Source organism: Meles meles, chromosome 1 (assembly GCF_922984935.1).
Source record: "Meles meles chromosome 1, mMelMel3.1 paternal haplotype, whole genome shotgun sequence".
In the NCBI taxonomy this organism is placed as follows: Eukaryota; Metazoa; Chordata; class Mammalia; order Carnivora; family Mustelidae; genus Meles; species Meles meles.
The window spans coordinates 199,506,224-199,529,762 of NC_060066.1; the positions used below are offsets into that span (position 1 = coordinate 199,506,224).

General features: G+C 49.1%; 1 protein-coding gene across 3 annotated transcripts in view; it reads left to right on the forward strand.

Moving 5' to 3' along the window:
- MYOM3 (myomesin 3) overlaps window positions 1-11,888 on the forward strand; it is a 47,456-nt gene extending 35,568 nt beyond the window's left edge. For all 3 annotated transcript variants that reach the window (XM_045980794.1, XM_045980784.1, XM_045980803.1), the window contains exons 25-37: window positions 104-240; window positions 2,196-2,340; window positions 2,483-2,542; window positions 2,916-2,983; window positions 4,077-4,187; window positions 5,906-5,993; window positions 6,507-6,545; window positions 6,780-6,888; window positions 8,015-8,178; window positions 8,405-8,441; window positions 8,632-8,654; window positions 9,397-9,452; window positions 10,439-11,888. In XM_045980794.1, the coding sequence (XP_045836750.1) occupies window positions 104-240; window positions 2,196-2,340; window positions 2,483-2,542; window positions 2,916-2,983; window positions 4,077-4,187; window positions 5,906-5,993; window positions 6,507-6,545; window positions 6,780-6,888; window positions 8,015-8,178; window positions 8,405-8,441; window positions 8,632-8,654; window positions 9,397-9,452; window positions 10,439-10,729 (1,328 nt within the window). In that variant the 3' untranslated portion in view covers window positions 10,730-11,888. The remainder of the gene's footprint in view (window positions 1-103; window positions 241-2,195; window positions 2,341-2,482; window positions 2,543-2,915; window positions 2,984-4,076; window positions 4,188-5,905; window positions 5,994-6,506; window positions 6,546-6,779; window positions 6,889-8,014; window positions 8,179-8,404; window positions 8,442-8,631; window positions 8,655-9,396; window positions 9,453-10,438) is intronic.
- Window positions 11,889-23,539: the final 11,651 nt, after the last annotated feature.

The window sequence follows — 23,539 nt, forward strand, 5'->3', positions numbered from 1 at the left end:
TTTGCCCTTTAAATGCCCAGGGTGTGCTCAAGGTGGGGCTGGTTGGGAGTGCGGAGCGCGGATGGGTGCCCCACCCACCCCCTCCGTGTCCTCTGCCTCCCAGCGATCAAGCTCATCTCGGGCTGGAACGTCGACATCCTCGAACAAGGAGAGGTGCGGCTGTGGCTGGAAGTAGAAAAATTATCTCCAGCCGCTGAGCTGCATCTCATCTTCAATGAGAAGGAGATCTTCAGCTCGCCGGTAAGCGGGGGTTCAGACTGCTTCTGGGAGGTACCGCTGCGCGGGACAGGGCCTCTAGGGGCGGTGGTTCGCCACAGCCCAACACCGCCCCCTAGTGGAAATTTCGGAAACAGACACATGCTTTGGCTGTCCTAGGGATGGCGTGAGAGTTGTGGGGGACACCTAGCTTTTAGTGGTGGGGGAGGCTCCTGGCTAGCTGCCCGCCAATGCAAGGGACTCTCCCATAGATAAAGAATCCCCATGCCCCCCCCCACAACTTTTGAATGTCCTACCAGACATTCTTAAGATTAAAAACCTACATTCATGCTCATAATTATCCAAGCTTAGACCCTAACCTGGTAACATAAATACAAAGAGGACTTCTGCTTAGTTTGCGGGTTTTTAAAAGATTTTATTTTTATTTATTTGAGAGAGAGAGAGAGCACAATCAGTGGGAAGGGGCAGAGGGAGAGAGAGAAGAAGACTCCCCACTGAGCAGGGAGCCCGAGGCGAGGCTCGATTCCAGAACCCTGAGATCATGACCTGAGCGGAAGGTAGACACTCGACTGACTGAGCCAGCCAGGGGCTCCTGCACGGTTTTAATATACACTGAACAGAGACGTTTTCCTATAAATCACTTTACTTATGTTCTTTCACTCATTTTCCTCTACTCCTCGTAAAATAGCTTTTGACCTTCTTGCTTTACTTAACTTCCCTTAAATTCAAACCAGTTCATTATAAAGCAGTGCACATGAGTGAGATTATGTCTGAGCAGCTACTATTGAAATACATTTTGTTTGGCTTTTATTTCTTCTTCATATGACAGTTTTGGTATTACATTGCTTTCCTGGGCGGGGGGGGTGGGGTGGGGATCATGTGTGTAGGTTGTATTTGACTGAGCCATGAACTGCCCATAATCAATCATGTTTTTACAAACATGGCGATTTTGATTTCAGGAGAGATTGAATCATGATCTCTGGTTACTTGTACATTCCATCTCTGGGTGGCAAAGTTACCATCAGAGGATATGCGTTACAGAGAGGGGCACTGGTTCGGACAGAGAAGAGCGAGCTCAGGACTCCTACCCACCTCCTGTGGGCTGTGTGCCCTTCACCTCTTTGTGCCTCAGTTTCTGTATCTGTACAATGATCGTGGGTTGTCCCAGAATCAGAAGCAGCAAATGAGAAAGCTGATCCAAAAGTTCTGCCTAAAGATTAATCAGGACCTTGGCACATGATAGAGGATGTGTGACCAAGTCTGCGGTCTGCCATGCACAGCATTGGGACTACTGGTCTTCCCTACAGCAGAACAAAATAAACCTAGCTGCCTCCCTCAAATCATACATACAAATAAATCCAGAGGGAATACAATCCTAAATGTGGAAAATAAAACTTTTAAAAACTGTTAGAACACAACAAAATGTATATGAGTGTTAATTCTGGGGAGCAAGTTCACAAGCATTTTTCATATTATCCTTCATACCTTTATAGGGATTTGTAGAAAGAAGTAGAGAATGTGGCACTGTGGGGGGGCGGGGGTTTATTATTAATTGCAATTAATTCAAGCACCCAAGACTCTTTTCCTGTGCCTGCTGGGCCCCACAGGTGTTCCCAGGACCCCTGCCCCAGCCTGTCACTCCACACATACCACCCCCCAAGTCCAAGTACACTCTGATATGTGCCCCACAGCACAAATCCCCTGGGACAGGAAAAGGGCAAAAAAGATTCTCCGGGGGCGCCTGGGTGGCTCAGTGGGTTAAAGCCTCTGCCTTCGGCGCAGGTCATGATCCCAGGGTCCTGGGATCGAGCCCTGCATCGGGCTCTCTGCTTGGCAGGGAGCCTGCTTCCTCCTCTCTCTCTCTCTCTGCCTGCCTCTCTCCCTACTTGTGATCTCTGTCAAATAAATAAATAAAATCTTAAAAAATAATAATAAATAAATAAATAAATAAAAAGATTCTCCGGGTTTATTCTCCCCAGAACCGCAAAATCAATTTTGTCCGAGAGAAGGGCCTGGTGGAAGTGATCATCCAGAACCTGTCGGAGGATGACAAAGGGTCGTACACCGCGCTGCTCCAGGATGGAAAAGCCAAAAACCAGATCACCCTAGCGCTGGTGGATGACGGTCAGCCACGCCCACTGCCCAACCCCCACATGCCAGACCTCAGCCCTTCGCTCTCTGGCCTGGGGCCTTCTGTCCCTCCCGCTGCCCCTCTCCGGACCTACGCGCCACCCACTCAGGCCAGTTCGCCCCCCTGTGTTCACAGATTTTGACAAACTTCTGAGGAAAGCAGAGGCTCAGAGAAGAGACTGGAAGAGAAAACAGGGTAAGAATTGCTGTCGGGGGAGTTCAAAGGAGGCCAGTGTTCAGTTTCCGTGCTGGGGACCTGCTGGGTTCTGGACAGGTGGGCTAGTCCATCCCTCAGCTCCGCCGGGTCCAGAGGGAGGGCCCCTGCAATGCAATCCAGTTCTGTCCCCGTGCAAGAACAAAACAGAGAGCGACACCCCTGAGAGCAACACCTCCTTAAATGTGCGCCCTACGCACCCCCCTTGCGTCGCCGTCGCCGCAGTCCCTGCCATGGTGGGGGCCCAGTCTGAGGGGCCTGTAATTACTAGCTGCCCCACCCCACCGCCGGCTGCCTCTTCACCTGGCCACCCGGTGGCGCCCTGACGGTGGGCGTGTTTGTTCTGTGCTCCCAGGTCCGCATTTCGTGGAGCCCTTGCAGTGGAAGGTCACCGAGGACTGCCAAGTGCTGCTGACCTGCAAGGCAAATCCCCGCCCCCGCCTCCAGCCCCGCCCCCTGGCCCAGAGTTGGGCGCGTGTGGCTCCTCCCGGTGGCTGTCCTTGCCCACTTTCCCGAGTTCCTGTGCTTGGCTGACCCGGAGGAGAAGTAGCCACCGGGAGACCACATTTAATTGGGAAACAAAATTTACGCCCCCCCCCCCGTCCCCCGCAAGAGTCCACGGAGCCGAATTAGTGTGGTTAGGATCAGCCTCCAGCCAGATCTCCCGGCTGCTCCGGAAAGGGGTTCTATGGAGCATGGGCATCTGGGAACAAGTGAGGGATCTATAGATTGAGGGGGATTCCCTGACGTTTATTAGTCGCCTTCCCAGACCCTGTGCTCGGGATTCATCCGCCTCACTATCGTCTGTGAGGCATGGATCCGAAAACAAGTAGAGAAAGAGCTCAAGACCACACCCAAGCGGGAAGAGTCTAGAGCTCGGTTTTAACGCGATCCGTCTGACTCAAAAGCTGGGGCTCCTTCTCAGCACTCTGCAGCCTCTACAGACGACTGGGGAAGGGCGGGAAGGGCAGGGGAGAGTGCTCTCCGGGAATCCTATCCATTCAGAGAAACGCAAAGCACCTGCTAGGCCCCAGGCACTCCCCACGGCCCTGGGCATACAAAGATGAAGAAGTGGGGTTTTCTTGGGCCTCTCAGAGCCCAGGGGTCTGAGGCAGGATCCTTAGAAAACAGCGTGCCTCCTGCTGTGATCCAGACACTGCAAGAAATCAGTTAATCATGATTGAGGCACTCTGGGGTGCTTCAAGGAAGGCGTCTTGGAGGAGGTGACATCTTCCTTGCTTCCTTAAGATGCACAGGGACTTACAAGGACAAATGGAGTAGGGAAGTGAGCAAAAGGAGGAGGGAACACCATTAGTGAAAATCCAGAATGCTGAACCTGCAGAGGAGATCTGTGAGGAAGGACTAGCGGAGATCTAGGAAGGAATTAGATCTAAGAGTGAGTACAGGGGTGGGACACAGTCAGGTTTGCAGGGGTGTTGGGGGGAGGCTGATGAGTTTTTACTTAAAAATGTGAGAAAACGTGAGGGAGTCTCTCTTCATTCCCCACCCCTCTCAGGCGACCAACACCAAGAAGGAAACCCGCTTCCAGTGGTTCTTCCAGAAGAGAGAGACACCGGACGGTCAGTACGACCCAGAGACTGGAGTGGGAACTCTGTGCATCGAGGAGGTAAAAAAATGTACAGCTCCCGCTTCAGGGCTCACACCCCCCCAACCCCACCCCCCAGACAGCACCCAGAGCACCAGGCACAGGGTCAGGAGCCGGGCCGGGGGAGGCAAGTGAGGTGCTCGCCTCCAGCACAAAATATAAGGGGGCACTGAAAACTCAGTAATCAAGTTAATATTTCAGGCAGTATTTTTTTTTAATCAAAATTAAAGCAAAAAAAAAAAATCCCATGGAGGAGGAAATAGCAAAATATCAAATAAAGTCAAAAACAGTAACACTGATTTTTCCTTTCATTTGGATTCCATTTCTGGGCCTGCCACTGTGTGGCCTGGGGCTGGTCACTGTCCTTCTGTGACCTTGGTTTTCATCTATAACATGAATGGGTCAGAGGGATGCTGTCTCTCAAAGGTCTGGTCCTATCTCAGTCAACAGTCTGGGATTCGGGACAGGAAGGCTCTCTCTGTGGGGCAGGGCTGGGCAGAGCAAAGCAGGGCTGGAGGCCCGTTCTCCAGCCCTCGATCTCCTCCTGGGGTGGCCTGGTTACAATAGAATAACAAGACTTATTCTCAAACATTCAATGCTTTTCTGCCCCGCTGCTGGTTTCTGTGGCCTCACGGGGTGTCCAGGAGGACTGGAGCACATGCAGGTTTGCTGACTAGGAAGGAAATAATGATTTCAGGGTCTTTCCCCCCAAATCCCAGCCAGAACTTGGCCTTTGTCACCACAGTGTAAGCTCCTTGAATGAGATTATCAACAAGTAGTTGCTTCCTAGCTACGGAGACTTGTTCTAACAGTCTGTCCAGTTGGCACAGAACTTTCTGGCTTCCCAAGGGTTACCTCCCTTGATCCCCACAGCAACTACAGTGCATAGCCAGGCAAGGATGACGCCACCATTCTACAGATGAGCAAATGGAGGCCCCGAGGGTTTACATACTAAGACACAAGGCTAGAGAGCGGGCTCAGAAGTCACTCCAGTCATTCTCCCCCCAGGTTCAGCTGGGACTTTGGAACCTTCCCTGGGGAAAGAGTGGAGAGACATAAGAGAGGGCTACTGGGGCTCAGCCCTTCTGTCCCCAGGTTAAGAGCTGTCTCTGCCTTGGATTCTGCCTCAAAACATACTACCTAGAGACGTAGAGATGGTCAAGGTGGGAGGGCCCCCTGGAGGGGACAGGGAAGCAGAGAGCACTTCCCAAGTCCTGAAGGAGAGGCTTCAAAGTCCAACCCAAGTTCTTGCTGGGCCAAGGGTTAGTTCAGACTTCATTTGGGGATGGCAAGCATGGGCCAGAAAGAAGCCCCTTGTCCTGGGCCAAAGATAACACACTTCCTTTTGGACAAGGGCAGAGAGGTCCCTGGGTCCCCCCATCCAGGGACCCCCAGGGAGGAGGCCAGCTCAGGCGACTGCAAGGAGAGCTCATCACATGCTCTGGTTGGCGCAGCTGCCTGTGACTCCAAATGTGGGGTGTCTGCTTCTGCCCTCAGTTCCCCCTCATCCCCACCCCGAGGCCCAGACAAGACCCAAACCTGGATTCAAAGAGCTCTGGGGCTAGAAGGAGCCTCAGCAATTACCCATTCCAGATGGGTAAACTGAGGCCCAGAGAGGAGGAAGGGGGGAATTTTGCCTGAGATCATACAGAGTTAGGAGCAGGCCCGGAGTCCAGGCTGGTTGGTACTCCTTCCAGAACCCATGCTGACACCATGTCATCTCTCATCTTTCTTTCCAGCTGTCCAAAGAGGACAAGGGAATTTATAGAGCAACGGTTTCTGATGACCGAGGGGAGGATGACACGATTCTGGACCTCACAGGGGAAGGTAGGAGTTGGCGAGGTTAGACATGGGCCACGGGGACCCAGGGGATCACACAGATTCAGAAGATGTGGGGTCAAATTTATGGGATCCCCATATCACTTGGAGGCAACAGAGAGCCTAAGTGACCTGCCCAAGGCTGCACAGCTGGTCAGTGGCAGGGGCCCGGTCTCTGACACCGACACCCACGTTCTCTGCAGTATACCACAGTGAGCCAAAGCCAGAGTTCGCTTCCCCGCCCCACTCTGGGCCCCAGACTCCTCATCAGGCCGGTTGGCCCAGCCTCAAGGAAATTGTCAGGCTGGCCCATTTGTCCTCCCTCCATGGTGCGCCCCTGCCCCATCAAGCAGTGAGTGCCCCAGACCCCCTCCACCCCCAAGCCATGGGAGTCATCCTGCTGCGCCCCCTGTGCACTGAGCTCTTCATGGTTCCACCAGCCTTTCCCAGGGACATACCCACCCCAGACATATCCCTGGGAGGTCCCTATATCAGCTGACCATTCTCTCTGTCTTCCTCCAGCCCTGGATGCCATCTTTACTGAGCTGGGCAGAATTGGTGGTAAGCAAGACCCACTCCCTGCTTTGCTAGCCCTGTCCTGAGGCCAACAGCTTCCAGGGCCCCTCCAGTCAGCCTGGGATACCGGGCCTGTGTTTCGTTTCCAACCTCAAAGAATCCCTGCCTCCTCGCAATGCCACATCCCCCCCCACCACCACACCCCCAGAGCAGGGCTGAGCAGACTGGCCCCAGAATGCTCTGCCCAAAGGACCTTGGCCTTCTCCTTTGCCTCCCCAGCCCTCTCTGCGACCCCACTGAAGATCCAGGGGACCGAGGAGGGGATCCGGATCTTCAGTAAGGTCAAGTACTTTGACATCCAGTATATGAGAACCACCTGGTTCCACAAGTAAGTTGGCCTTTCCCTGCAGGCCAGGGGGGTAGAGGGTGGGGAAGGACAGTGGGCATCTGCCCCAGAGCCCAGTCCCAAGGAGTTGGCAGACACAGGTCTCCCACCAGTCGTACTGTCTGCAGAGGGAGTCGGGGATAGGGAGCAGCAATTAAAGGTAGAGAAGGGAGGTTCCCCAGCAAAGGTCAGAACCCTGGTGATAAAACCATTTTTCCTGAACATCTGTGGCTACAGAAGGATCATTGTCTAAAAGCAGCATCTGGGAACTGGGGGAGAGAACAAAGAACAGATGGTCAGGGGAGTCACAGTGCCCCTGTCTTTGCAGGGTCTTTGTAGCCCCAGTCAACTCAGGCAGCGAGGCTGAGGAGAGAGGTGCAGGCAGAGGGACCTGTGGGGCTGACGACTAACTGAGGGCAGGGCTTGAAGGCAGGATGGATAAGTCACCCACAGAGACTCAGCTAGGAGCTAAATGACCACAGACAGCTTGAGAGCATTCTTTTCCTAAGGCTGCTTGTCATTTGCATGCCTCAGCCTCACAGAGCAGACATTGCTGCACCTGCCCTATGGAGAAGGCTAGACTGACTTGGTCAAGTTTGTCGAATGAGTGAGAGCCAAAGCCAAGGGCTCCTTTCCCAACTAGAGTTACTGAGCCTAGTGACCGAGACCAGAGGTGTCACCTCTGTGACCCAACACTGAAGACGTGGACCAAGTGTCTCCAAGAATGATGTTTCATTAAAGAAAGGAGGGAGTTTCTATGGTTTTTAAGGGCTGGGGAAGGATGATTGTTCAAAGAAATGCTGGAAGGGTTTAAGCTGAGGAGAAGAAAGAGGGGGGAAGTGACCCCCAAGGGTGGGGGAGGTGGTAGGCACTGACCCGGCAGCCTGAAGGACGGGTCACAAGTAGATTCAGCACTGGAACATAGCCGATGTGCCACAGCTTTGCTGAATGAAAATGAATGAACGAACGAATGAATGATGGAAGGATGGATGGTGGGTGGTTGGCCAGCTCACAGATCTGGAAACAGAACCCCAGGAGAGGAGTTTGGGGCAGGGAGTGCCTGTAGCCCCCCAGCCAGCCAGCACGATGAGCTGAGCCAAGTTACACATTTCTTTGTCCTCATACCCAGAGAAAAGCGTCTGGAGAGCGGTGACCGGATAAGGGCTGGCACCACCCTGGATGAGATCTGGCTCCACATCCTGGACCCCAAAGACTCAGACAAGGGCAAATACACCCTGGAGATAGCCGCAGGGAAGGACACCCGGCAGCTCTCAACGGATCTCTCGGGACAAGGTGAGATGGCCACCTGTCTGTCCGCAGAGAAACCTGCTTAGAGAATCCTGTGTCTTTGCGGGGAAAGGGACTCCTTTCTCCCTACCCAGTCCGGGCATTGCCCTAAGAGAACACAGGACGGGGAGGGCAGCAGAGGAACAGTCGGCACGAAGCCCTGTTCCTGCAGGTCACAGGGGGGGCTGAGAGGCTGACACTCCCCTCCCCTCCCCCTCTTTCCTTCTGGCAGCTTTTGACGACGCCTTGGCTGAGCACCAGAGACTGAAGTAAGTGCCCTTTGCATCTCTTGGGTGAACCATAGGCCCCTGGGGGTATGACACGAGCTGGGTACAGGACCCCCTCCTGGGAGCCTCGGCTGGCTCCACCTTTCCCTCGTCACCCCCTCACCCCTTCCCCGGGGCGGGCCTGATCTTTCACAAATGGAACTCGAGCCTTTTTCCCACTTCTGTTTTTCAGAGCCTTGGCCATCATTGAGAAGAGTAAGTCCCCTCGTATTTCTGGTGTTTCCGTGTCTGGGTTTGGGGCACCTTCCCATGAGTTTACCTCCTGGCAGGCGTCTGAAGTCCCGGTTCCCCATGGGGTCTGTGCAGCCGTGGGCAGCAGCAGCCCAAAAGCAGATGATGGATGGATAAGGGGGTCCAAGGATCGGGAGATGGTGGGTGTGGACCGACCAGGCTCACGGACAAGGTCAAGGGCAGCAGTCGGGGCCTGAAAGGCCCCCACAGACAGGAATGAGGCTGGGCGGGCTCTCTGGATGAGGCCTGGGGAAGGGACAGCCTCCGAGCTAAAGCTGTTTCTGGCCAATGGGAACACTGAGGCTTCCCCTGGTCTGGGACACAGGCCCAACCCCAGAGAGATGTGGCTTGGCCGCTGAGCAACAGGAACGCCCCCATCAAATCCACCTACTTGAGCTTCATTACGTGTCCCCAGCCAGTTCCTCCTTCCCCACTCTTGAGGGCAGGGGCACCTCCCTGTCCCCTCCAGGTACCAGTCATTACCAGGATCACTTCAAGTCCACACCGCAAGTGCAGTATGTCCCCCATCTTCTGCTGGGAAAGGCAAGGAAACACGTAATGCAAACTTAAAGATTTCCAACCAAAATGATGAAAAGGGAGAAAAGAAAACATGGCTTAAAAATAAACCCCAGCTCTGTGGAACCTGATTCTGGGAAGCAGCTGGCGGGAAACCATTCATCACGGGAGTCTCTCTTTTCCCTTCCAGATCGTGCCAAAGTGGTGAGGGGCCTGCCAGATGTAGCCACCATCATGGAAGACAAGGTAGTGAGCAACCCTAGCCTGTGGCTGGCCGGCCCACCCTGTGCTCCCACTGTTCTGTACCCATCAGAGATCATGGTACAAAGTAGCACCATGGATTCGAGGACAGAAAGAGCCGGGCCAAGTGACCACACCTTGTTGGTCACAAGGAAACACTGAGCCTGGTGTCAGTCCTGTGGGGGTGCTCACCCCACCTCTCCAGGTGGCCCTGGGCATCACAGACTTCTGTCTATGAACTTCCATTTCCATTCCCATAGGAGTTCTACTACATGAGCCCTAAAAGCCCCTCTTGACCTGAAAGTATGCAAGCCTAGTGTTCTAGAAAATGATTGCTCATGTCTCTATGGTGCTTACTTTGTGCCAGACACTGTTCCCTGTACGTGTACATACTGTAGTCTGTTTAACCATCAAGGCAGCCACAGGAAATAGAATATTAGTACTACCATTAGTCACTCTTTATAGCGGAGCAAACTGAGACCCAGAGAGGTCAAGAGACTTTCCTAGGGTCACACAGCTTGAAGGGACAGAGCTGAGATTCAGTCTGCCGGTGCCCAGCTCCAGAGCGTGTTCGACCCTTACACTGTAGTGCTCTGTGTTAGAGCTTGTTCGAGAATTTTCAAACCCAGTTCATAAATCTTCTTATTAAAGCAATATAGTCTTTTTTGCATGGTAAAATCATAACGGCATATATGCGACAAAAAGCAATAAAGCAAAATTCAGGCCAGTGTGGGATAGATGATTGCTAGGGTAATGATGGAAATTCTAACTAGTAAGCATTCCTGTAGAAATCTTGAGGATGGAGGATGTGGGATTAAAATAAAATGTCTCTCCCTTTAATGTTATCCTTTTATGGATTATAATAGAACTCACATAATAAATTTATCACCAGGAGCAACTTGTACTGGGAGCTGTCTGGGGGAGTGAAGGTGATGCCAAGTATGATTATAAGGAGGTGAGGTGGAGCATTCCCTTCCTGTCTTTTCTAACAGACCCTGTGCCTGACCTGTGTCATCTCGGGAGACCCCACCCCCGAAATCTCTTGGCTGAAGAATGACCAGCCTGTCACCTTCCTTGACCGCTACCGCATGGAAGTGAGGGGTTCGGAGGTCACCATCACCATCGAAAGGGTCAACAGTGAGGACAGTGGGCGCTACGGTGTCTTCGTCAAGAATAAGTATGGCTCTGAGACGGGGCAGGTCACCATCAGCGTGTTCAAGCATGGAGAGGAGGCCAAGGTGCTGGAGAAGAGAGTGCAGGTTGAGGTTCCACCTGTGGTCTAGTCTGCATGGACCAGCGGGGTCAACCAGTAGGTCACAGCCTGGCACAGGCCACAGGGGCAGGCAGCGGGGAAGGGGACAGGATGGAACCCAGGACAGGGGGTTGGGGGGGGTGAGAGTGGAGTGGGCATGCCAAAGCACAGAAGTAAAGAACTTACCGGGGTTCTGGGGAGGGTCTCGGGGTCGTGGGATGGGCAAGACTCCATTCCCCATCCAAACTCTGCATGAGCCTTGACTTTCTCATCTGCTAAATGGAAATTCCTACCCCAAAGGGTTGTTTCTGAAACACCCTGTATCAACCATATCCAGGGGTTCTCAACAGGAGGCACCTTGCCTTCCGGAGGGACATTTGGCCATGTCCTTGTCACAACCGGAGGTGTCTGCTGGCATCGGGTAGGTAGAGGCCAAGGACGCTACTAAACCATAGCTCCCCACCACATAGGATTATCGGACCCCAAAGGGCAGGGGCACCAAGGGTGAGGAGCCCTGCTGTAAACCGCTGGATGACATATTCCTCCTTTAGGAGTCTGTATTTTCAATTCGCTTCAGTTCAGCGAACATTGATCTGAGCCTCAGTGTCAGGCTGGGGAGGGCAGTGGAAGCAGAAAGATAAATGATATGCGGGCCCAACCCTCCAGCTTCAGCCCAGCAGGAGAGACAGCCCTGGGTACAAAAGACTCCAGGACAAGGCAGATAAGGATGACAAAACGGATCCAAAGAAAGTGCCTCTAGTGGTCAGAGGAGGGAGAAAGATGCTCGTCCCAGTGGGGGAAGGTGGGCTTGAAAACACCTTTACGGACCTAGCAGAACTGTGTTGGACCCTGATAAACGAGTTCAGTTTGGCAGTGGTGTTGGGAGGAGGACATTTCAGGAGGTGGGGAGATGCCGCCTGCCTGGCCTTGCGTGCCAGGCTGGAGAGGTGGACGACCTCAGGACCTCTCCCAGCTCGGGGAACAGATACTGGTGTGACAGATACTGGTTGGCCTTGCCCAGCGGACCTCAATCCAGACCTGGGCATGTCGCGGCCCTCCCATTCCCTTCTTTTTCAAAATAAGATTTGGAGGGATGGGGCGCCTGGGTGGTTCAGTGGGTTAAGCCTCTGCCTTCGCCTCAGGTCATGATCTCAGGGTCCTGAGATCAAGCCCCACATCGGTGGGGAGCCTGCTTCCCCCTCCTCTCTGCCTGCCTCTGCCTACTTGTGATCTCTATCAAATAAATAAATAAAATCTTTTTTAAAAAATTAGATTTGGAGGGAGTGGGGTTTATAAAATTATAAATGTTTGTTGTAATATTTTGGAAAACCCTGAACATTATAAAGGATAAAATAAAAATCATCAATACTCCCACCACCAGGAGATAACCCCTGCCTCTGGTTTCTGAAATGCCTTCTGACCTCGAGGAGAAAATGAATGCCTCCTCCGTCTGCCCACTACACATGGGGGCAGCATGGCGGGTTAACTTACACGCCCCGCGGCTCCCATTCCAGGCTGCCTGGGGGAGCCAGACCCGCTGTTCAGCGAAGGGTGTGGGGGGAACATGACTGTCCCTAGCTGGGAACAAGCATGGGAATTGGGCAGATCTGGAAAACACACACTCCTAGGGTTGAAGCCACATCTTGCTGTGTGCTCTTGGGCAATTCTTTTCCTTCTCTGGGGCTCACTCCCATCTATAAAACAAGAAGGCTGAAAGATCACTTTTGAAGGCCCTTCTAGCTGACCCTAAGAGTTTTGTTACCTCCCCGAACCTCACTCTCTTTTGCTTTGCTCGTCTCCTAACTGGTGAAAATGAAGGCTGTATCCGAGCCCCTGCTCCCACTCTTGTACTTGGCATCTCAGAGAAGACGTGGCTTCTTTCATGAGTCCCTGCAAAACAGCACACATTTCCAAGGGATCAGGAAGCACAATAGCCGTGCTCTTCCTGCTCACTCCCATACCAGGCTCACGTGCTCACGTCTGTACTTCATCGTAACACAAAGCACTTTCGCATCTCCTCCACAAGATCGTCTCCACCCAGGGAGCAGGTAGGCAGAGGTCATGATGGTCACGTGCGTACAACACTTCAAAGGTTAGGCAGCATTCTCCTGTCATCAAATGCAACAGCATCATTGAGTTGTTGAGTGTCCAAACGGTAAGCGGCAGAGTCAGGACAAGAACGAGAATCCCTGGGTCCTGGTTCAGAGGATGTTTTGCTCTACCACGCCACCCCCCCCCCACACCCGAGCAATGTCCAAACCACTGGCCTTCACCTTCGCCTTCTTCTTCCCTTCCCAGCCTGTCCCCAATGGCCTCCTCCCCACTGAACCACCCGGCCTAGGCTATTCTCAGCACCTGCTTGCTGGACCCCTATGTTTCCTCCTTAGCTGCAATTCCCACTGGCTTCTTGTATTCTTCTTGTAATGATTCATCCTGGGAAACATCTCGGCTGGTCTAGCCTAATCCCCGATACCTTGCGTGGGACTCAGAGAGGCAGAACCTTGTGTCTCTTATCTGGTGGAGCCCATCAGCGAACACAGGAGCCCAGCATCCCCCAGGAGCCCTCTGTGGTTCTCCCAACATGCTGGACTTCCAGGGAGCCAGGTAGGGTTAGGGGAACAATGGCAGTGGGTTCCCCCCTCTCTCTGCCCCCCAGGCCACTCGTTCCCTACAGGAACCTGTTCTGCCACCTTCCGCATACCAGCCTGGGGAGCGATCCTTGACCTAAAACATTAAGACCTAAGAATAAACACACAGCACAGGGAGCAAGAATCCTAATGGGAAATGACCAGCCAGGGTAATACTTAACCTCTACCCACTTGGCCTCAGCCACCACCCCAGTCAGATGCTTTCAATACCTTAAAATTTCCAAATCACTTCCAGCAACTTGGGTAATGTTTCATGCCAAAAATACTTTCAGAAGTAACATTCCCCAGATGTCTCTAGCTAGAGGAAGCCAGATATTTTTTATTTTCAGCATTTGAAAAAAAAAAAGTATAAATCTTAAAGCCAGAGGAGTTTCAGCAAAGGAGGGCCCTGGGTTGGGAGCAAAACAAGTTGCAGAGCTTGGAAGGAACGTGCCCTCCACTCCTGGGCCTCTTTTGGGTCATGGTGCTGGCCGACTCGCACGTCATTGCTTCCTATGTGAGCAGATCTAAAGAAAGAAACACGAGGCCACTCAAAAGCCTTTTTATTCCAATTACAGAAATGTTCATGATGAAATCAGTCTCTGGGCTTGCTTTAAAATACTCCAGTTTGTTGGGTTGTTTTGGTTTGGGGGATTTTTTTTCTTTTTTTTTTTTAAGTAGAATGAGGGAGATAAATGAAAAAGTTAGCAAAATCTTGATGACTCATCGACTCGGTGGGTACAGGCAGTTCTACTACCATTCATCTCGAGTCATAGTAAGCTTTTTTTATCCAGATATTAGTCAAGGATATTAGACATAGGCAAGAGAGCTGAGTTCTTTTCTTGCAGGCAATCTAGAACAGTCTGTTATTTTTCGATCGCACTGATTAAAATTAGTGCTAACACAGATACACTACAAGACATCATTATCAAGTAATAGCTGTAGTTTAAAAAAATTGCGTACCCATCGGTATGATGTTTCACAAAATATACTTTCCTGTCTGTAGCTTGGATAGTCATTTATTTAGTGGTATTCTTTGAGGAGCATAATTTTTAGAAATTTTTATGAAATCCATTACATCCAAAAAAAAATTGTACATCCAAATGACTCATCTACTCTGCATTCATTCAACACAATCTTTACTGAGCTTGCTGCGTGGAAGGAATATACAAAATTAAAGTTGGTGCCATCATCACGGAATTGGCTTTGCTTTATTCTGTGTGCGACTTAATTATGCAACCTTCCTACATCTCTTCTGGAAAAGGTGGCTGTTGTGAGAATTGGGTAAAGGGAGGTTGGCCAAGGAACTAGCACAGTGCCTAAGTGGGGGCAGGGGCGGGGGGAAGACAGATGAGTAAGTCCGGCTCCCACAGAGTTCAGCACTTGTTTCTGCACATTTGTGACTGATGACAATACAGATGCTTCCAGAGACAGAAGCCCACGACTTCACAAGGAATTTCTAAAAGAATATCTGTTGTACCTTTTTTCAATTATAGAAATTATAGGGGCGCCTGGGTGGCTCAGTGGGTTAAAGCCTCTGCCTTCGGCTCAGGTCATGATCCAGGGTCCTGGGATCGAGCCCCACATCAGGCTCTCTGCTCAGCAGGGAGCCTGCTTCCTCCTCTCTCTCTGCCTGCCTCTCTGCCTAGTTGTGATTTCTCTCTGTCAAATAAATAAAATATTTTAAAAAAAGAAAGAAAAAGAAATTATAAAGGTGGGTTGCAGATACATTGGACAACACAGAAAAGAACCAGGAAGAAAAGCAAAAATGTTCATAAGCCCGCCACCCAGAAATAAGCAGAGTAGAAGACACTGCTTGTTAACTAACATAACAGATATTCCTACTCCATCCCTGCTGCAGCCTCCACTCTGGAAACTGGGAGGCTAAATATTCCCTTCTCCAGGCTCCTCTGTAGATGGAGACAGCCACACGATCCAATTCAGGTCAGAGAATTAAGCAGAAATCTGCTGGGGCACCTCGGTAGGCTCTAGAGGTACCTAATAAAAGGGACAGATGCTTCAGGCACCGTGCTACTCCCCTTCTTCCTTCCTGCCTCAGATGTGGACATGATGCCTGGAGCTGGGGCAGCCATCTTGTGACCATAAAGAAAGCAACATTGCAAGATGCCATACCTAACATCTCCAAGCTGCTGATGGCACTCCCTCAAACCTCTAGACAACTTATCAGAGAAAACTAAACCCCTCTGTATTTAAGGCACCATAAGTCAGATTTTCAGTTCCTTAGAGCTGAAAGCATTCCCAATTCACACACCACCTGTTAACATTTTTTGGTTTATTTCCTGCTGATCTTAACAGAGTTGGGAACTCTTATAATTTTACCTTCTGGACTTTTCATATGCCATTAAATCATAAGAATTTGTTCACATGCCCAAGAAGCATTCTAAAACCCCATATTTGTGTTTGTGTATCATGTGATTATGTGTCATTTCCATATTCCTTGAAACTGTTTCCAATTTTTCGTTATTATAAATAAAACTCAGATGGACATCCTTGATATAGATCTTTGCCTACATCTCTGAAAAAATTCAGATAGATTCAAGAAGAGGAATTGCTTGGCCAAAGAGCATGAATTATTAGATCAAAAACAGACTAGCGGGGCACCTGGGTGGCTCAGTGGGCTAAAGCCTCTGCCTTCGGCTCCAGTCATGATCCCAGGGTCCTGGGATGGAACCCCGCATCGGGCTCTCTGCTCGGCGGGAAGCCTGCTTCTCCCTCTCTCTCTGCCTGCCTCTCTGCCTACTTGTGATCTCTGTCTGTCAAATAAATAGGTAAAATCTTTAAAAAAAAAAACAAACCTAGCTATGCAGCAAGAATGGAAACCAGCAAACAGTGATGTTACCTTGGGCCTTCCCCTCAGGGGCACAGGTGAGAAGTTAGTTGATCAGCCAACACATATTTTTATTGAGTAGCTATTTCACTCCAGACAATATGCTAGGTGTTGGCAATATGGAGATGAACAAACCAGACAGGGACGCTGCCCATGTGGGAAATGCTATTTAACAGATGGCTACCCAGAGAGATGGCAGCTGATTTTTTTTTTTAAGATTTATTTATGTATTATTTGAGAGAGAGAGAGAGAGAGAGAGCACAAGTGGGAGGGGCAGGGGGAGGAGTGAGAATCTCAAGCAGACTCCACACCGAGCATAGAGCCCAATAGGAGGCTTGATCTCACAACCCTGAAAACACTGCCTGAGCCGAAACCAAGAGTCAGATGCTTAACCAACTGTGTCACCCAGGAGCTTATTTTTATTGAACTGCTGCCAACTGAGAAAAGCATAGGTACACCATAATTTGTATAAAAAGCAAAAACCAGGGCACCTGTGTGGCTCAGTGGGTTAAGCATCTGCCTTCAGCTCAGGTCATGGTCCCAGGGTCCTGGGATCGAGACTCGCATCAGGCTCTCTGCTCAGCAAGGAGCCTGCTTCCACCTCCCCCTCTGCCTGCTTGTGATCTCTCTGTGTGTCAAATAAATAAATGAAATCTTAAAAAAAAAAAGCAAAACCAACTGGGAAAATTATTTGTAATGGATATGAAAAACATAACACTAATATATTTAATATATAATTACAATCCAGTCATAGCATCAAACATGATGTTGCAGGAAAAAAAAAAGAAAACATTTACAGGCATGGAAAGATGTTCAGGATAGGTTTTAACATCAAAAGGCAGATTTCAAATAGTATATAGAGTGTGAATGTACTTGATTAAGATAAAGATGATATATATTTTTAGAAGACTAGAAGAATAAACATCAAAATGTCAACAGTGAGTTATCTAGGTGGTGGAATTACAATAGATGTTTGTTCTCTTATCTGTATTTCCAAAATCTCTACAATAAACCTGCATTTATATTCTAAACAGAAACATAAAAGAAGACTTTTGAATGTTTTAAAAGCTACCACAGACATCTGCCCTATCTTGGCTAAACTAGCCTCTCCTTATTCTCTGTGTTCCTTGATCCAGGACCATTTATGTTGCTCATTTCCTTCATTCATCAGTGGTAACTGGCACCCTCACTTCATGATCCTTTGAGACTCAGATGACTTTTTACATTTCAGACATTGTACTGTCTACTTTTGGGATTTCCATCTGGTTCTTTCTTATAGTTATATTTCTTTATTAAGGTTTCCTATCTTTTCCTTCACTATGAACATCTTTTCCTTTATAGCAAAGAGCACAGTTAAAATAGTTGCTTTAAAATCATTATCTGTTCATTTCAGGGCCAATCTTTGTTGATTATCTTTTCTCTTGAAAATGGATCACGTTTTCTCCTTCTTTGCATGTCAAATAATTTTGGATTGCACTGTGGATGTTATGTAATGGACACTCTGGATTCTGTTATATTCCTCTAAAGAGTGCTGATTTTTGTGATTGTTGTTTTGCCAGGTAATTAAGTTGGTTGGATTCAAAGCACATTGTCTTTGGAAAAGCAGATCAAATATCAGTTTACTTCTTGTGTCCTTACCTGATCTGCTTGTAGTCTTTCCTCTATATGTGCAATTTACTGGTCAGCCAGAGATTAGGAAAGAGTTTATAAAGAACTTGTGGCTCCTCTTCTCTATAACTCTTACCTTTCCAGGATTTCTCCTTCACTTTCCAGTGGCTGTGGTTGCCCTCAACTTTGCGCTCTGGGTTTCAGGCCTGAAATATTGTAGATTTTCTATTGGGTTGTTAAGAGAGCCTCAAATGGTACTGACTACAGTGTGCTGAAGGCCATAAAATATTAGAAACTCATTCTGTGCCATTGTTTTCTTCCAAGTGTAAACTTCTTTCCAGGATCTGCCTGCTTTTGTTTATCCTCCAGTGCTTCAGGTAAAATTTGGGGGTGTAGGCGGTACAGAGCACAGGTTAACAGCTACAGTCTGCAGGAGGATCAGTCCAGTTAGAGCCTACATGGACATACCATCAGTGCAACTCCTCATAATGATTTAATGTCCTTGCTTCAATCTCCAATAGCTCCTTCTAGGTGAGGAGCCCACATGGGCAAGGGGTCATGCCTCTCAGAGCAGCCATTCCTTCTGGGAAATGCCCCAGGGATTTCTGCCATCTGATTTTAGATCTATAACTCAGAGATTGGAGAAGGTTGAGCACCCTTTGCCTTGGCATTGCAGAGACAGCCTAGCAAGTCTGACCCTTAAGTGGCCGCCCACAACCATACAGTCAGAACTCAACATACATTCTTTTGAATCATTTCCGCAAATGGTAGAAAATCACTGAGGTTTGAGGATGGGTTTATTTTCAAAAACTGCTTAAAATCTCTTGGAGAAAATAGCATTGGCCTTAGACCCAGGCAAGAGGGTCTTCTTCCCCCAGGCCCCATGCTTTCATGGGGTACTCTCTGACCCTCTGCTGGCCACACCCCTCTCGATGGGTCAAGGAGTCCATGAAGCCAAGGGAACACGGCCCCACAGAGTCTATGACATCCCCCCTTTATTAACTATGCACCCAGTGTCCAGAAACCAGAATTCCCTGACCAAAAGTCTCCAAACTCACTTCCAGGATCTACATGGACCTCTCCCACAGGTGCAGAAAGCAGAATAATGGGAGTATCAAAGATATCAATTTAAAATAAACTATAATAGTTGGACAAGGAAGGCCTGGTCTAAATGCAAAGAAACCAATCTAAATTAGAACAAAGAAGCAGTACACGGAATGAGCAGGGATGAGAATGGATTGGGGATACGGTGACAATGGCACACGTCCCTTGGGTAGAGCACAGCGGCTAGGCAAGTAAAGCCAGGCCGTCCGCATTAAATCACAGCTCCCTCACTTAACCTTCTTCGGTTCAATTTCCTCCTCTGTAGAACAGAGAAACTCTTGTGCCTTCCTCTTTGGGTACCTGCGAGGATTAATTATGTGTAGAGCCTTAGTAATGTACCCAGCATGTAGCAATTGCTCAGAAAAGATCAGCAATTTTTTACTAGCCACTCCCAACAAGAAAACAGAGGCTCAGAAATGACAGGGTGGAGGTGGGGGCGCCTGGGTGGCTCAGTGGGTTAAAGCCTCTGCCTTCAGCTCAGGTCATGATCTCAGGGTCCTGGGATCGAGCCCCGCATCGGGTTCTCTGCTCAGCGGGGAGCCTGCTTCCTCCTCTCTCTCTGCCTGCCTCTCTGCCTACCTGTGATCTCTCTCTGTCAAATAAATAAATAAAGTCTTAAAAAAATTAAAAAGAAAAAAAAAGAAATACCAGGGTGAAGGGATCGTATGGGATAGACATAATCCAAAAATAAAACATGTCGTGATTTTAAACCATTGCTGGTGGGTAGGAAAGAAGAATCCATTTGAAACTGACTCTGGGGACACTCTCCTCTAGGGGCACTAAGTGAGCAGAGAAGGAAACGCCGTGTCAGCACATTGCTTGGATCTACTTACATGATGCTCATATGTAAATTCTGTTTACTGGAAGCCAAAGGTAACAGCAGAAAGCTAAGGAGGGAAAGGAAAGAGGTTTAAGCAGCTTGAATCCACATAACATCAAAACGAGAAGAGAGGAAAGGAGGTTCTATAACCCCCGACAAGAAATCAACAGCAATGTCTAAAATTAATGCATTAAGAAATAACCACACAAAACCTATCTTTAGAGCTGTACGGGAAGCCACTAGAAGAACTAAAAACAGAAGTATTTTAAGTGCTGCCTCCAGACTGCCTTCTGAGGAAGGGAGAGCAACTAACTGCATTCAGTTTAATGACTATGTCTCTAATACTCAATTTCTGGGTACATAATACTCAGTCCTCTAATCTCTAAAGCAGCCTGAGGGTCAGGCAACCTGGGTTCAACTCTCAGCCCATTCATTTTGGCCTAATCGCTGAACCTTTCCAGAACTCCATATTTTCATCGGCCAGGTGGTGATGCAAACATGCCTCCCTTCCTGGGTAACTGATGCTCTCCGTTTATCAGAAGATGGCTAGCAGCTAGGCTCTGAGGCCACCCAGCTCCCAGCAGAGCTTTCCTCATCTAACTCTGAATCCTAAATTTAAGGGAATAAGGGAATATGTTCACACAGCAGATTACAAGAGCACGCAGCTTGCCAGCCCCAGAGCTCAGATCTCCCCGGCAGTCAGAAACCCACAGGCTGTGAGCTGGGGTCGGGCCCAGTAGGCACACAGATTGGGGGCTCAGAGAGATTTGCACCTCCCGACTTTGCCCAGATGAGCTGGCTTTCCCAGCTCAATATCCTGGCACATCTTTAGTTGCTCCCACTTGCTTTTGTACTGATTTCGTAGGATACTAAAGATGCTTGATAAAGTTATTTCATTATCCATTCAGTGCTCAGCACAGGACAACATTCTGAAATCATTCATGTTCTAGAGAACATGAAAATAACACTCTGAGGACCAGATGTTCTACTAGCAAATCCCGTTCCCACAGAGATGTGGATCTACCTGTATGTGCACACACACATGTATATTTCATGTAAGCTGCTCAACAGATCTCTACAATTGCCCCTTGATGCCTGTAAACCAATTAGGGAAACGGAGATCAAGGAGGGTCAGTGGTTTGCCAGAGTCTGCACAGTTACCAAATGGGTGACTCAAGATCCAAACCCCAGGCGGCCAGCTATCAGACTCTTTGTCAGTGTACCGTGATGTCTATACAACACCTTCCACATTCTTCACTATTTTCCCTGAAAATCTGATACATGGATCATTAAATTCAAATAGCTGGCTTGGGCTGGCCAATACAGCAGCCACCAACACGCGGCTCTAGCTCACGGGACGTGAGGCCGGTCCAAAAGAAGGATGTGCTGAAGGAGAAAGCGTACACTCACCTCTCGGACTGAGCACAATGAAGAGATTATAAAACAGCTCATTTCATCATTTCACATTGATTCCGTGAGGAAATGATAAGATTTAAAATACACTGGGTTAAATAAAATGTTAATAAAATCAACTTCACCTGTTTCTTTGTATTTTTTTTAATGTGGCTACTAGAAATTTTTTTAATTTTTCATATGACTCATGTTACAGAACCTGGACAGAGCCACGCTAGACTGTTCAATTAACAGAGATACCTGTGGTTTAACAGAAGGAAAAAAAAAAAGGCCACGGTAGAGAAGTTGGGGGACAGAGATCTTCGACAGCATCTAGCTGTGTGGTCTTAAGCGAACCACTTATGCTCTCTGAGCCTCAGACGTCCCCCCTCTTGAAATGAGGAACTAGCCCATATTTCAATGAGCCCTTCCACCTTGACAGTCTAAGTGTGTACCAGCAACCACCTTATCTCTCAGCACTTACTTACATCCTTTTTTTTTTTTAAGATTTTACTTATTTATTTGACAGACAGAGATCACAAGTAGGCATTGAGGCAGGCAGAGAGAGAGGGGGAAGCAGGCTCCCCGCTGAGCAGAGAGCCCAATGTGGGGCTCGACCCCAGGACCCTGGAATCATGACCTGAGCCGAAGGCAGAGGCTTTTACCCACTGAGCCACCCAGGCACCCCTACATCTCTGTCTTTTGGGAGTCTCTCAGCCAGGAGTTCTATCTGCCCCTTCCTGATCATAAACTCTGGAAGGATAAAATGACAGTAAGTGAACTCCCCTCAGCCCCCACCCTGATTCTCACTGCACTGTAAGCAGCGTACAGTTGGCGCTTAATAAGAACTCATGGGTGGTTTGATACTGGTTTGAAGTCTATTCCTGAAAGCTCCTGCTTCTTTTTCCTCCATCTTTCCATCTTTCCCCCAGATTTCCCCCCCAAAGATTCACATAGCAGAGTTCCAAGAAGGGTGAAATGAGACTGTACGTTGGCAAAAGTTTAAGCAGCTTCTTGCCACCTGATAGGCAACAGGTGAAGGGAAAAGCTGAAGGGTGGCGCCAGCTTCTAGCACAGGATTTGGCGTCTTCTTTGGGTCATCAGAGGTGGCAGAAGCATACAAATAAGGGGGAGACTTTTCGTGCTCTGTTTCTCTTCACCCACTTTGAATAGGACTCCCAAGTCATGCTGTGAATTGTGAAATCAATTTGACTCAAATTAAAACACAAGCTAACTCCTTCCATGAACCTTTCCTCTAGAGTCTGCTTTCAGGCCAATGTTCTGAATTTAACGTGATTCTGAGCTGCTTGAAGACAGGTGCAGCGTCTTGATCATTTTGATGTCTCGTGCCTTCATGGTGTTGGGCAAACTGGAGACCAAAAAAAAAAACCCAAAAAACAAACAAACAAACAAACAAAAACCTCTATGCTGGCAACAGAAAAGTAAATAGAAGCCAAGACAGCAGTTATAAAGGTCAGGAACTTGGGCTATGAAGCATTGGCGGAAGGTCACCATACACAGAATTGTGATGACAGGCCGGGGCCCCATACTAGGACGTGAGCAGTTGCATTTCATCCTCTTAACAGCCTTACGAGGTGGATGATGATTATGCTGCCCTGTTCAGTTCACCAGAGAAATGTGTTCCTTTCCAAACTCTGTACTGAGCTCCTACTGAGGGTCAGGCACTACCGGAGGCACCTGAGTCAGTATTCCAGTGGAAGGGAGATAATAACCAAGCAAATAAATAAACAATTGTACCATCAATTCCACTCCTAGGTATGTACCCAAGGGAATGGAAACCAAGGACTCAAACAGATCCTTTTTTTTTCTTTTTTAAGATTTTATTTATTTGAGAGAGAACGAGCAAGCAAGAGAGAGAGAGCACAAGCACAGAGGGAGAGGGAGAAGCAGACCCTCTGCTGAGCAAAGACCCCCCCCCCACACACACACACCCACCTCCGACACAGGGCTCGATCCCAGGACCCTGAGATCATGACCTGAGCCGAAGGCAGACGCTTAACCCACTGAGCCGCCCCGGTGCCCCTCAAACAGATCCTTGTACACCTCATAGCAGCATTGCTCACAAGAGCCAAAAGGTAGAAACAATCCGAGTGCCCATCAACAGGTGAATGGATAAGCAAAATGTAGTACATCCATACAATGGAATATTATCCAGCCTTTGAAAAGAATGAAAGTCTGACACCTGCTGTAACACAGATGTATCTTGCAAGCCAGACACAGAAGGACAAGTATTGTACGATTCCACTCACAGGAGGAACCCAGAATAGGCAAATTCATAAAACCAAAAAGTGGCATAGAGGGGCGCCTAGAAGGCTCAGTGGGTTAAGCCTCTGCCTTCGGCTCAGGTCATGATCTCAGGGTCCTGGGATCAAGCCCCGCATCGGGCTCTCTGCTCAGTGGGAAGCCTGCGTCCTCCTCCCT